The sequence below is a fragment of the Perkinsus marinus genome (assembly GCF_000006405.1).
Source record: "Perkinsus marinus ATCC 50983 genomic scaffold scf_1104296931952, whole genome shotgun sequence".
Classification (NCBI taxonomy): domain Eukaryota; phylum Perkinsozoa; order Perkinsida; family Perkinsidae; genus Perkinsus; species Perkinsus marinus.
Genome location: NW_003215582.1, coordinates 332,209 through 345,854, shown reverse-complemented (window position 1 = coordinate 345,854; position 13,646 = coordinate 332,209). Strand labels below are relative to the sequence as shown.

Sequence of the window (13,646 nt, the reverse complement as noted above, 5' to 3'; positions counted from 1 at the left end):
ATAGAATTGATAACTACATACCGTGGCCGAGCAACACCAATCAAAAACAATCATGCCCCGATGAGGCAGGATTCTTACGCCACTGAACCCCACCAGAGAAGGCGTGGTTCTGCGGGGCAGCTCATGCTTATCTACCTACGATAGTGGTCGGTATGGGCGTGGTTGGTATTGACATCTCCTCCACTTTCGACTTCCACTTCTCATCCCCAACCCTGCCGCTAGAGGCTGCCACCAGCTGTAGGGGAGTCTCCGCCAGCTCAATCCAGATAAGGGCACTGTTATGAACAGCATCGGTCCCCCACCCATATACCGACAGACTGTCGGCGACAGTCAACGCCCCTGCCATAGCCGACCAGATTCACGCTCCAATCTTGTATGCCGGTGACCTGTGGCAGCCCTCTCATGGAACTGTACAGTCGAGACCACATCCGTGCGACACAATGAACAAGCCGCCCCGAGATAGAGTGATGATAATACTGATAAAATGATTAAACGCCTTATGGGACGCCTACCGTACCAATCTGCAAGCCACTTAAGAGCCTTGATATGCTTACTCAAACACTCAAACGTGGTGGGCCACGAGTGGAAGCAGTAGCAGCAGCATTCAGCACCAACAAATTCAGTATCCAATCGTATTCGTTACAATAGGCAAGAAATTCTTTAGTTGTCTGCAAAGCCCGTATAAAGGTTGGGAAGTTGTACGTGGAGCTAGCGCCCATCGCAGTCACGCTCAGGCTGGAGCCACCGCACTACACCTAACGAACATCAAGTTCGATTTCGGAACCAGAAATTTTGTCAGGACGCGCGAAGTTGGAGGCACGAATCCGAAACGGGAAGATCATACTCACATTTAAAACTTTCAAATTCGTCCGAGTTCGATAGAATGTGTACAAGTTCGCGTTAATAGAATTTCCAAGTTCTTCGAGCAGACCTTCGGATTTTCGATTCCGTTCCTTCAGGAATATATATCTCGTTGCTCGGACCTTAAATTACGTGCTTGCGGGGCAGCTATGCCAGTACTCTCATGATGAGGCTTGTGCTTAGTGTTCGCGGGGCAGCTATGCCAGTACTTTCATGATGAGGCTTGTGCTTAGTGTTCGCGGGGCAGCTATGCCAGTACTCTCATGATGAGGCTTGTGCTTAGTGCTTGCGGGGCAACTATGCCGGTACTCTCATGATGAGGCTTGCTCAGTGTTCGCGGGGCAGCTATGCCGGTACTCTCATGATGAGGCTTGTGCTTAGTGTTCGCGGGGCAGCTATGCCGGTACTCTCATGATGAGGCTTGTGCTTAGTGTTCGCGGGGCAGCTATGCCAGTACTCTCATGATAAGGCTTCTGCTCAGTGTTCGCGGGGCAGCTATGCCAGTACTCTCATGATGAGGCTTCTGCTCAGTGTTCGCGGGGCAGCTATGCCAGTACTCTCATGATGAGGCTTGTGTTCAGTGTTCGCGGGGCAGCTATGCCAGTACTCTCATGATGAGGCTTGTGCTTAGTGTTCGCGGGGCAGCTATGCCAGTACTCTCATGATGAGGCTTGTGCTTAGTGTTCGCGGGGCAGCTATGCCAGGACTCTCATGATGAGGCTTGTGCTTAGAGCTGCACGTTGTGGACTGCACAGCTGAATTGCCATTCCACACGAAGGCGCTATCGAAACTCTTTATATCGTCATAGCCTCATGGAGGGAGAAGGACGGAAGCGGTGATACACTCGGAGGCTATTCGGTATAACAATCAGAGGTAGTTCATATGACGGGTACAGCCCCAACCGAACTCTTAGTTCCACTACTAGACGCACCATTCTCTACCATTGTTAACAGTTGAACCCAGATGGAATCAGGATTTGCGTTTAGACTAGGTTGAACTAGTTGGGCCACAGTGGAGTGGTCGTCTTATGAAGGAAGTTGTTGTGTACTCGGATGTGTGGTAAGGCAAGCTGAACAGTGCAATTTTTATGATTTATAACCATGTCACGTCGTGACTGTCTTGCTATCCAATTGGAAGAGGCTGATGCCCTTCGGTCAGCATATGATGCCGAGGTTGGCTTCATGTGGCTGCATCGGCCATCGAGGTCAGCTGATGAAGATGTAGCGTAATACGGTTAGGGGTGCCACGGCCTCATCGTACCACTTCTCTTCTCTCAGCTATGCTATTACCATCCACGGCGAGTGTGATGTCGAGGCCGATGCCACATTCATGTTCACCCTCCCTAGAGGCTACCCTCTCAAACTCGACGCCATCCCAGAGGTCATAGCTGCGGAAGGCTCCGAGGCTGTAGGCGGTAAATTAAGTGAGACGACGGCAACCGACTCTCTCATGCCATTCAAAACCCTCGCATCTCCTCAGAGAAGTTACAAGAGCTTGTATTGGGGAATGTATGGACCCAACTGAAGGCCGGCTACGTCTTCCCTATACTTGCTGCCCTTGCTCCTGTAAGGGACATAATCACTGAGGTGAGCCTCTCTCGAATCTGATGCCAATCAACAAACAGATGTCCTGCTCAGCTGGGGAAGGCTTGGGAAGTGAAGGAGATGGAACGAGAGAAGCAAAAAGCAGAGGCCGTCGAGCGGGAGCGGGTTGAGACTCGACGTGGGGAGTTCGCCCGGAGAGAGGCAGAGAGAGAATATAACGCTTGGGCTGAGCAGATAGCTGCCATACAGGTAGGATGGGTAAGGGATTGAGCTATCACGGAGGAGATATGCTGTACAGGAGCGCAAGGAGGAGCTCCAAAAGGGCTCTAAAGAGAAGCGGAGAGATAAGCTGCGCGGTGCGGTGGACCCTACCGATTGGAAAGAAGGGGAGCCTATAACTCAGATGAAGGTAATGGTAGGCTCCATGCCCATATCTGCCCGACACTTGTTGGAACTCATGAGTAGTGGCTAGGGTAGTCTCGAAAAAGCACCTGCAGTGTTTTATCTGCCTTGTAGAGGCCGGACCTCTCCTCAACCCTAGCTTAGTGGTGGCGGTGGCGTTGGTCGATAGTTTGATAGAGTAATGAGGGTGTCAGCGTCATCCCGAATTCTCTCTTGAGACGGCGTTGAATTGACCCGATATTGGTCGGGCTTGCCTGGGAAGTCTAGTTTTTCTCTCAGTCTAAATTCCAAGCGCATCTGGCATTCGTCGAGACCGAGGAGGATGTGGACATCGCATTGACCGCCCTTAAGCGTGGCCACAAGATAATGCGGGCGTACAATATGTATGCCTACCGGTTCAGGGCAAGAACAAGCGATCATAAGTCTGCTGACCTTGGTAGGGACGTGTAGCAATTTTATTACTAAGAGAACGGTCCGCCTCAGGCTATCATCAGGATCATGACTCGGATGGAGAGGGCGGTGCCGGGACGAAGCTTCAGGAGCTTCTCACACTTACTGGTGCCGAAGGAGTGTTGGTCGTAGTCTCTCGGTAGGTGTTGGTTTGGACAGCCAAAGGTGGCAGGATTGGTCTCAGATGGTACGGCGGCATCCACTTGGGGCCGCTGCGGTTCAAGCTCATCAACCGGGTGGCACGACAGATCCTCGAGGATGAGGGGGCGATTGACCCAGGAGCCCATCATAATGGGAAGAAGCCAAAATAGTTTTGTTCCTCAATAACTATCAATCGTTTTCTAATGCAAGCGCTGTTGATCAGCTAGCCCCTGTTGTGTCCTGCCAGTCAATACCCGGGCTGGACCGGGGCTGCAGCAGCATGGACCTTTCAGGACCTGTAAAGGGTCGTCTATGGCACATCTCAGCGCTGATGGCCGTACTCCACCTCGACAGACTAAACTTTCTTGGTACTCCTCGAGGCTATCATGCTGTTTGACAGTCCAGTCATGGGACTTCCAGTCTCTGTAAAGAGTGTTTCGGACTAGTTACGGAGGTCTGTGTTGGGCGCTTGGTCAGGATGGCATTCTATGATGGAGCACACTGGAATTGGTACTCTCTCGCAGCCTGAGGTGGGCATCTGGCTTTGTTCATGATTCGTCGAGACTATGCCCCTCGTGACTGTCTAGCTATCCAATTGGAAGAGGCTGATGCCCTTCGGTCAGCATATGATGCCGAGGTCGGCTTCATGTGGCTGCATCGGCCATCGGGGTCAGATGATGGGGATGTGGCGTAATACGGTTAGGGGTGCCGCGGCCTCATCGTACCAGTTCCCTTCTCTCAGCTATGCTATAACCATCCACGGCGAGTGTGATGTCGAGGCGGATGCCACATTCATGTTCACCCTCCCTAGAGGCTACCCTCTCAAGCTCGATGCCATCCCAGAGATCATAGCTGCGGAAGGCTCCGAGGCTGTAGGCAGTAAATTAAGTGAGACGACGGCGACCGACTCTTCCATGCCCTTCAAAACCCTCGCATCTCCTCAGAGAAGTTACAAGAGCTTGTATTGGGGAATGTATGGACCCAACTGAAGGCCGGCTACGTCTTCCCTATACTTGCTGCCCTTGCTCCTGTAAGGGACATAATCACTGAGGTGGGCCTCTCTCGACTTTGCTAGGGACTCCATCAGAAGTACTCCTGACTAAGTGAACACTGCCTTTATTCTCAATCTCGCACTCCATGACGCTGAACAGCCTCATCCGTATTTACGCTCAGTACGGGGAGACGTGGGAGGCCGACAGAGAGGAGGAGGAACAGGCGAAGCGAGAGGCAGCAGCTCTTCAACGGAAAGAGGTTATCGAGCAGGAGCAGGAGGCGGAAGCCACGAGGGCTGAGGTGGTGCAGGAAGAGGCAGCGGAGGAGTATGAAGCCTGGAGGGAACAGATGGAAGCCATGCAGGTGAGGGGCTTATCAAGGGTGATGGTGGTTACGTGGTACTCAGAGCCGCAAGGGGGAGTTTCGGAAAGGCACTTCTAAGGGGAAGGGAAGGACGAAGGCATGTAGAACTCTGGACCCGTCCGATTTGAGGGGAGGGGAGCCTATCACTGAGAAGAAAGTAGTGGCAACAGAATGCTCGTACAGACTGAGGTGAACACGAACTGCTCTTTCAGTCCAAGTTCCAAGCCCACCTGGCATTCGTTGAAAGCGAGGAAGATGTGGAGGTCGCGTTGAACACTCTAAAGCAGAGCCACAAGATACTCAGGGCAACGCACAACATGTATGCGTATCGGTTCAGAATGAAGGATGGCAGTGGGAAATTGGACAAGTCCGCAGATCTCGGTAGGTGAGGGCTTCTACCAATTCCACGAGGATAGTCGTCTCAGGCTATCATCAGGATCATGACTCGGATGGAGAGAGCGGTGCCGGGACGAAGCTTCAGGAGCTTCTCACACTTACTGGTGCCGAAGGAGTGTTGGTCGTAGTCTCTCGGTAGGTGTTGGTTTGGACAGCCAAAGGTGGCAGGATTGGTCTCAGATGGTACGGCGGCATCCACTTGGGGCCGCTGCGGTTCAAGCTCATCAACCGGGTGGCACGACAGATCCTCGAGGATGAGGGGGCGATCGACCCCGGGGCCCACCATAATGGGAAGAAGCCAAAATAGTCCTGTTCCTCACTAAATGTCATCACACACTTGCGGCCTTTTTTCTCGTGATGTCCTCCTGCTCACTGTCGTGTTTTCTCTGTCAATACTTTCTTCGGGCCTTCCAGTGACGGTGACGGCCTCTCGTGTCTACTACAGAGCCTTCACAACATGGCGTCGAGGCCACTATCACGGCTCCATCCCTCATCCAGCTCGTAAGGTCATCACCATCACTGACTGCTTATCAATGGGCTTCCTTGTCGCCACGTTACGGGCAAGGTGGTCCATTCCGGGCCCGTAATAGAACTGTGCAGATTCTGATGGTAACTCAGGCTTACCGCTCGCTGGGTCTGCCGAAGGGAACGTCTGAGTTCATCGACCTACTGCTCAGTGAGGCTCAGATAGAATGGTAGGAGTTTAAGAGAGCGCTACTTGTGAACACCTTGTTTCAAGGTGTTCAGGTACTTTAAACGTTTTCCCCGCTGGAAGGTCGAACCTAGGCCATCAGCTCAGCAGCCACAAGTCGAATTCAAAGGTCTGCGTTGAACTGCGCAGACTGGCATTCAACGTCGTGTACCTCTCAGAACTTGATAACTCGCGATGTTTCCGAACACGTATTCGATGAAGGTCCATTTATGGGGCTAGTTCAAGGACGAATGCATTGTGATTTACTGTTAGATGGGAACGAGCTCGGAGGCCTCGTGGTGTTCCTGGAAACTCAATTATAATGTTTTTTCTCTAAGTTTTATGGAGGGCTTCTAGATTATCTCCATTTGAGTGGCTTCACAACACCCTAGTTTATTGACCCTCGTAGTTGACCTGGTGTTATAGCTAGGATGTTGTATATAGAAGATGAAGTTTAGAAGCGCCACGGGTTTAATAAACCAGTGGCAACCAGTGGTTGCCAACCACCCAAACCTCCATGTTTCTGAACATAATATAAGTAAATCTATAAATAAGGAGTTGATCTTTCTAGTCGGCAGTTTGTGCAAGGGAATACAATGCTATGTTTGTAGTCTATTGCTCGTTTTCACTATGCCCCGTTCTGTAGCTAGCAGAGGCAGTAGGACTTCAGCAGGGGAAGGGTCACAGAATGCTGCAATGAACAGCGACCATATGTAGGTGGTCCTTACCATCCAGCATTAGTCCCCTCTTGCCAGAATGCCCGATGTCATAGCAGAGACCCAAGAAAGAGTTCAGACACCCCCACGGAAGCGGGCCAGACGGACTCGGACTCCTACTAACTCCTCTACCTCGTCGAGCACAAGTCGAAGCTGTAGCCCAGCCCTGCTCGCCTAGTCAATGGTATTGCTATTCATCTCAGCTGAGCCCGTCCCGGCTAGTGCCATGTTGATCGAACTTACTACCATCCTTGGGAGTCGCGGAGAGTACCACATGAGGCAGCTCGTATCGAAGCTTGTCGACAGGCGCAGGAATAATGAAGCTAGCATATTGTCAACAGTATAGACTCTCTGTTGTGGGCCCGCTATGGACACTCTTCTTTCATAAGGTCATCAATGTCATTATTGCTGGAGCTGGATGCAAGGAACTAGTCAGACCAGGCGACGTAGATGCTGCAGTGCATACTCAAGGAGTGTCCTCCGCTGCTGTTGATGACCTTGCTCAAGTAAGAACATATGGGGGGGCCATTATTCGCAGAGTTTTTCGCCTCAGATGGTGGTGGAGGCATACCAGTTAACCGAAGGCGGCACCTCACTGCCTCGTCTGGTGGTTTTGAGGCAGAAGCTCGCCTTGTCTTCTGCTGGAAAGAGTCAGTAGTCTTGGAACTACAGGGGATTGGTCGCGATATGGCGCGTCATTCAGAGAGCGCCGAGAAGTCCTCGTCGAGTCGGCTGCGACACCTTCGCAATTTCGAGTGCTTCTTCCGTACACTCTACTACACGCTCGCTGGTGACGGTATGGACGGTCTTCAACTCATAGCTAGACTGAACTCTTTCTTGCTCGGTGTCCCTGGCAGCACCCAACGCGGGGTAGGAAAAGGTTGCGGCCATCGTGGTTGATGTGAGCTCAGGGCCCATCCTTGGCAACTGTGGCGGTACTTCACGTCCGTATGGTTGCAACAGTGGCAGCTTGCGCCGGCTGCGTGGGCCTTCTCGAAATCATCAAGGGCCAGGAAGCCGATATAAAGCACGCGGAGATGACTGGTAGGATATCACCACCAGCTGAAGGGTCACTGCCATCTGGGTCAGCCCCACTGGGCGGTCGGGTCCCCAGCCGGTCTGCAGCCGACCACATGAAGCAGTCCCTTGAGCGTATGATGGGAGTGTTGCGAGGGATGACCAGCATCCTGGGCCTCGACCGCTGTCATGATTCGTCAGAGTCCATCAGAGCGCTGGTGTTGTCTCATGTAAGATCTCGGGATTGCCAGCTGGCCCCTATCTCGGTCGGTTTCCTTTATAGGCCGGCTTTGCCTCGTGGATGGGCACTATCGATGACGAAGATTTATCTGCAGCAGTCATTGCGAGGTTGGTGCCGGGACTGGCAGATCGTAGCCCAGTCGTCAGGGGAACGGTAGCTGACGATGTGTCGTATTCCTTCTGCTTCTCCCCTTTCTCCTCAGATTCTAGAGCAAACATATCGGTCCTTGAAAGCAGACATCAAGACTGTGCCGTTGAGTCGACCACAGCTGGCCACACTAGCGCCATGTGTCCTCCGCCGCTGCTTCGACTTGGACTCCACTGTGAGGTCGGGGTCACTGCGTCACTGATAGACACATGCTTCCGAGCTGCCAGGTTGTGGGCCGTGAAGTGCCTCAACGCCATCGTCGAGTCGTCGGACGCCTTGAATGACGACCACGACGATATTGACGTTGACGAGGGACAAGTGGGTTATCGCTCGGGTTAGCGCTGGGAGGTATACTGGCCACCGTCATCAGGTCCTCAGTGACCAGGGCTTCCAGTTAGTGTCGAACCTGGTTTGGCATCCAGAATTGGCCCTGCGATCGGAAGCTATGCTTTTCGTGGACGCCCACGTCTTTGGTGATCCCGGTGAGTCTCCTTGTGTTCGTCTCCTCATCATAACTATCGAATATCTCTCGCAGGGGTTCTCCGGGGATGGCCGGTCGGAGAGGAAGCCTCATCAGCTGAGTCGACTACTGCCCTGCTCATGATCGTGGAGTTCATCATTCAGTAGGTGTATGAGGAAAAGACACGGTGACGATCAGATGTGTCATGCTAGATACGGGAACAATTCGGAGATCCCCGAGTTGACCTACAGACTCGCTGAAGCTATCTACAGCCTCAGCCCCACCCGCCGCTGTTATCTCTGCTGCTTCATTTCTTACACGGCACTCCTCTTGGGTCTGGACACCTCTCAGCAGGTGAGGCAGTTTCCTTAGTTGTTGGATGCTCCTGTCGATTCAGGCATCACAGCCGTCGGCATCTCCTGCCGAGAAGACGGTGCTGCTGGCGCTCCTGTTGGCGACCGTCCGCTTGTGTGGGAGCGAGTTCACCACTGAGACCATCCTGGAAGGCCTCAACGGATCCACTGAGGAGCCCTGGATCCGGGTGGTCCTCGAGCAATTCCGAAACAGCCCCGAAGATCTGGTTGGTTTGCTGCGGTGGCGATGGTCGATGGTCAAGCCTCTTGGTAGGTACTCGTTGCAGAGATTGTCCGACAGCTACTGCGGAAGGACGAAGACTGCAAAGGGCTGGATAGCAGTAGCGTTGAGGCTTTGGAGTCTCTTTTGATTGAGACTACCGATGATACTTTGCTGTCTCTGTCGGCGGATCTGCTGAGTGTGCAGTATGCGGTAGGAGAGGCCCCAGCCGTTCTCGCGTCCCTGCAGCAGAAGTGCTCCGAGCTGGTTCAACTTCCTGGCAACACAGAGTGAGTAGTGGAGTCTGCACGGAGTGCGGCGGTAATCATCCAAGCCTTTGCTGCAGGCCTCTAACGCTAGAGCTTCATCGTATGGTAGCCTTATCGAAGCACTGGGATGTGATTGGGGATGACTACAGTTTACTCGCCAACTTACTAGAGCTGGCAGACCGGCGAGTTGCGGCATTGGAAGCCAATTCCCCCCTTGAAAACGTTCCTGCTCCAGAGCTCATCACTCTGGTTCTTCTTACTTTGATATTGACTTCAATGCGGCGGCTCTACAGTGAGGAGTGGTCAGGTGGGCACACAAGTATTGCCTTGCTCAGATGGCACAGCAGCGGAGGAGCACCAGTTGTGCATTGCTGATCTCGGCATGTTGTGCTTGGGCATCATCGAGCACGACGTTGCGGAGGAGGCGGCGGGACTGCGATTTACGGCCTTCGTTGCTCAGCTCTTCTTATTAGATCTCATTGGCAACTCGGATCAACTGCGAGGTAACCTTTGGGTGTCTTTGATCTCCAGTTATTCTTGTTGGATAGGTGATAGGAGTCCTGCAGACGTCGATAGGATCCTGGGCGAGTATGTGCAAGAACTCATGCTCGAGGCATCCCTCCCAGGTGAGAGGGCCGGTCATGTTGCTGAGCTCCACACATGTTTTGCTGATAGGCTCAGTGAAGCTATTGCAAAGTTGGCCTCCTGCGTTCAACGAGGCCGTCTCCTTGGTCATGGCTCGGCCCACTGGGACTTCATTTGATAAGAGGAAAGCCGCTTTTGTGGCATGCTCCATTGGGCTCTACTGCTCCCGCTCGAACATAATCCTATGCGGCAGCGTTGGGTCATGGTTAACGCGACAAGTGGTGGATGGCTCCTCGGAACTGTCGAGCGAAGTCATGGCGGCGCTCAAGTTCCGTCGACATCATCTTCAAGGGTCTGACCAATGGAAGACTCACTGGAGCATGTTGTTGAATGCGGTAGGGCTCAGACACGGTGAAGCATCCACTGAGTACTTGCAGATATGGCGACAGGCTATATCTAAGAGTGGTGTAAAGGATGCCTCTAAGCTCAGCTCTACCCTATGCAAAGGCGTAGGAGTTCAGTTGAATAAGGGCGGCCATGAAGAACTTGCAGCCGCCATCAAAGTCTGTAGGATTCAAATGTCGCAGCGTGATCTTGCTGTAGGAGACGATCAGTGCTGCGGAGGGCGATGAACGATTTCTGGCAGCATTGAAGCCGTGGTTGTCACGAGGCTTGCTCTTGCGGGAAGAGAAAGTGTCACTTGCGGAATGGATGCTACGCTCGGATATCAGGGGCAGGTTCCCGGATACTCCTAAGTGAGTTAGACGCATCGCCGCTGTATCAGCATCTACCCGTCCTCAGAGAGGCTTGGGAGGCTACTGCGAATGCCCTCACTCATGCATCGGCTAGGAGATCTTCTCCTGCTCCCGCACGTCTTGAACTTCCCTCTTCGCAGTCCTCATCCGCTGGCACGTCATCCAGGAGCGCTGCTTCTAGTGTGCGAAGTTGAGCAATCAATTCTTTCCCGTTCTTTAACCCGAATTCAAAGTGTGTTCTTCTTCTTCTTCTGTTCACTCTATGTGGAATGTGTGTGATATGTTTCATCTAGTAAAATAGGATTTTGTCGGGTAACAAATCCGCTAGCTCACTTGAAATTACTAAATACCGTCAGTTCAACACCAACTTCGAAACTTAACGACGCAACTTGACAAAGATAAAGAAACTGATGACATTGTCTATGGATTATCACACAATCAAATCTCGAAGACGCTCAGCTTGCTCCCGTGTTCGATCGTCGGGTTCGACGAGGGAAGCTCTTTCCAGATACCCCTTCAGAAAGCTCGACTGCTCATCGCTGAGCTCTGACGGGTCTGGCATCATCATATTCGAACAGGAGTTCGAATAGCCTTACTCACCAATCAGAGGCAACACACAAGTGCACAGCATCATACACGCCTTCCTGACGGTTGCATCCTTGTGGTGGGATGTGTTTCTAACTACTTCGAGAACCTAAATCACAGGAAGCCTCGGAACTCTCCACAGCACATCCACTGCTCACCTCGTCGACGACTTGTTTTCTATGAGGAGCATTTCGGGCGGAGACTGCTGCTGACTGGAGGAGTTGCCCTGATGTCCGCAGACACTCAGCTAGCAGTACCGGTTGGTCTGTACACCGCTTCGACTGGGAGTAGGCGAGGATAGGATGCACGAAGAGAGGCATCCATTGTGCTACGAAGCGATTTTTGGTCGCTCGACTGTCCCCGTGCCGACCACCGCCCTGGCTCCATCGGTTGGACTTCTGACCAGACTTCTCGAGCTCCCTCAAGCCCATCCTGCGCCGGGTTCGGCTAGTAGCGAACCCGACTGGCCTCTCCGCCTCGTTGGTACCACTGTCGTCACCGTCACGTCCAGCTAGAATCATAGAAGCCTCTACCAACACCTTCATAGCTTCAGCGCGAGTACCTGCATCACAGCGAAAAGTCAGTGGAGGTGGTGTTATGTTCACTATCAGCCTACCTACTGCCCAGTCAGCCTTCTCAACGCACTGTAACACGTATCGTAAGCATCTACTCTCTGTGGAGTTCTCAACGCAGTCCCTAGCGACGAGTTGCCCTGCAAGATGCCTCGCAATGTTTTGTGTAGTGTCAGCATCATCTCCCCGAGCATGCGTGATAAGGTTATAGATCGTCGTTGGCCCAACACGACGCAGCTCTGATGCACTCGCAGCCGCGATCGCTGCGGGAAGAACCGCCATGGCGGACCTGGCAAGGAAAATCCAGCGATATCATCACATGGCTAGCAAGACCTACTGGACGCGAATACGCTCTTCCACAGGACCTTCATGATTCGAGGCTCGAGCTATGACTAAGCTACCCAGAGTCATGTTACTCGGTAGATCGCCGTCAACCACAGCCAGAGGTTCATCTGAATCGACAGACTGTCTCGAGCAGTAGTCCCGCACTCGTACTTATGGCAGGAGCCGCCAACTTGGCGTCACACGATGCCAACCAAGCTCCTTTGTCTCCATGGGATACGGTTGATTCGGCAACAGGCTGGAGAGCGGGTAGAGGGTCGAAGGCCGACAAGGCTTCAACCAGTCGACTCTTCAAGTGGACTCCCTTCGCATCACCCTTCGACGAAGGACTGGAAGGTGTCTCGGCCTGCTGCTTCTGACCCGAGGCTGATGAGTCCCGCCATTCTTCACCCATTCCTGCCCTCCATATGGTCCTCCAGGATTCAGCACCTTCCTCTGAGTCTGGTCCTCGGGGGAACACCTTGCTATCGGAGGCCCAGACCTTCCTAGCCACCACCTCCATCAAAGCCATCGCGATGGCTCGCTGGTCAGGGTCGACGTTGCCAAGCCGGTTATGGACGCCGTCCAACAGCGATTGAGCCACCTCCTGATCCAGCGAGCCTGGACGGTATCGCAGCAAGGTCACCGCGGCAACAGCGATGGCTTGGGTGTGGGCGACTGGTAGAAGAGGGCCCGCCCACAGCTTGCCCAAAGGCGGCAAGAACACGTCTGGTCCGCCGTAGTCTACCAACATCACAGCCTGGTCCGGAGCAAAGGCATGCTGCTGCCACACAGTGCTAAGGAGGTAATCGCTAGTAGAGGGTTGGGCTTTAGCCAGTTCCGTGAAAGGTAGTCCGACAAGGCCGAGTAAAGACGCGCCTTCCCAGTTGCCCAATAGGTAAGTCTCGATGCACTTCCGAGTGTTGTGAGGAGATAATCGGATGACGTCGCCGGTCCTGGCTAAAGCCTCTGCCACTTCACTGACGGCCCCTCGAGTACACAAGCGGTCGATGACGGTGTAACAGTGATTGGAAACCTACGGGTATGATTCGAGTGAAGCGGCTGCTGATCCAGCACGAGTCTACCAAGGCTTCCAGCAATCCCCCCGACTCAGCAGGATGCTCCTCGTAGTCGGTCAGTATCCTCCTGGTCAGGTCGGGGCTCAGTCCCCCCGCCCCTCGTCCAGCTTGTGTAATCTCGTCGATTAGGGAGTCCCTCGCTGCTTTTGGCACATGCGACATCACCTCAAAGGCCGCTACCACTGTCGAGTTGAACATGCTCTTCCTCCCGACTCAACACAAGACGCCTATCTAGACATCGCCATTCAAGCTACGTAACACCATCATGCTATCCGAATTGCTACTAACTAAGCCGATGGAACTGCCGCCTCATCTGCCCGTGTTTGGGTGAGGAATTGAAATGGCCTTATCTCACGTGCTTATTCGCCGATGACATCCCCCTCTCACAAAACTCCTTCACTACATCTAGGCAGAACCAGTTTCTACCTCCAAGTGCTCGGCCTTGTCCCTCAACAGTCTGTTGACAACAGATACTCGTCTATCAA

The 13,646-nt window shown here is 53.1% G+C and overlaps 4 protein-coding genes across 4 annotated transcripts; 3 read left to right on the top strand and 1 right to left on the bottom strand.

The window, feature by feature from the left end:
- Nucleotides 1-1,961: 1,961 nt before the first annotated feature.
- Pmar_PMAR023615 (conserved hypothetical protein) lies at nucleotides 1,962-3,584 on the top strand (the record flags this gene model as incomplete). The annotated part of the gene is made up of 8 exons (XM_002785852.1): nucleotides 1,962-2,086; nucleotides 2,139-2,284; nucleotides 2,341-2,447; nucleotides 2,499-2,654; nucleotides 2,704-2,814; nucleotides 3,087-3,243; nucleotides 3,291-3,396; nucleotides 3,442-3,584. The coding sequence occupies 8 exons, from the start codon at nucleotides 1,962-1,964 to the stop codon at nucleotides 3,566-3,568; spliced, it is 1,035 nt and encodes a 344-aa protein (XP_002785898.1). The 3' UTR covers nucleotides 3,569-3,584.
- Nucleotides 3,585-3,948: 364 nt separating this feature from the next.
- On the top strand, nucleotides 3,949-5,457 carry Pmar_PMAR023614 (conserved hypothetical protein; the record flags this gene model as incomplete). The annotated part of the gene is made up of 8 exons (XM_002785851.1): nucleotides 3,949-4,046; nucleotides 4,141-4,286; nucleotides 4,343-4,428; nucleotides 4,572-4,754; nucleotides 4,798-4,911; nucleotides 4,967-5,135; nucleotides 5,180-5,285; nucleotides 5,331-5,457. The coding sequence occupies 8 exons, from the start codon at nucleotides 3,949-3,951 to the stop codon at nucleotides 5,455-5,457; spliced, it is 1,029 nt and encodes a 342-aa protein (XP_002785897.1).
- A 1,014-nt stretch (nucleotides 5,458-6,471) lies between these two features.
- Pmar_PMAR023613 (hypothetical protein) lies at nucleotides 6,472-10,027 on the top strand (the record flags this gene model as incomplete). The annotated part of the gene is made up of 19 exons (XM_002785850.1): nucleotides 6,472-6,554; nucleotides 6,597-6,712; nucleotides 6,761-6,897; nucleotides 6,947-7,063; nucleotides 7,111-7,207; nucleotides 7,261-7,427; nucleotides 7,469-7,601; nucleotides 7,647-7,804; nucleotides 7,858-7,968; nucleotides 8,018-8,142; nucleotides 8,190-8,280; nucleotides 8,333-8,444; nucleotides 8,498-8,585; nucleotides 8,635-8,776; nucleotides 8,820-9,002; nucleotides 9,050-9,285; nucleotides 9,342-9,571; nucleotides 9,600-9,767; nucleotides 9,813-10,027. 19 exons carry the CDS (start codon nucleotides 6,472-6,474, stop codon nucleotides 10,025-10,027), a joined length of 2,709 nt encoding a protein of 902 aa, XP_002785896.1.
- Nucleotides 10,028-11,196: 1,169 nt separating this feature from the next.
- Nucleotides 11,197-13,359, bottom strand: Pmar_PMAR023612 (hypothetical protein; the record flags this gene model as incomplete). Its single annotated transcript, XM_002785849.1, has 6 exons — nucleotides 11,197-11,298; nucleotides 11,348-11,751; nucleotides 11,806-12,050; nucleotides 12,099-12,213; nucleotides 12,257-13,118; nucleotides 13,168-13,359. The coding sequence occupies 6 exons, from the start codon at nucleotides 13,357-13,359 to the stop codon at nucleotides 11,197-11,199; spliced, it is 1,920 nt and encodes a 639-aa protein (XP_002785895.1).
- Nucleotides 13,360-13,646: the final 287 nt, after the last annotated feature.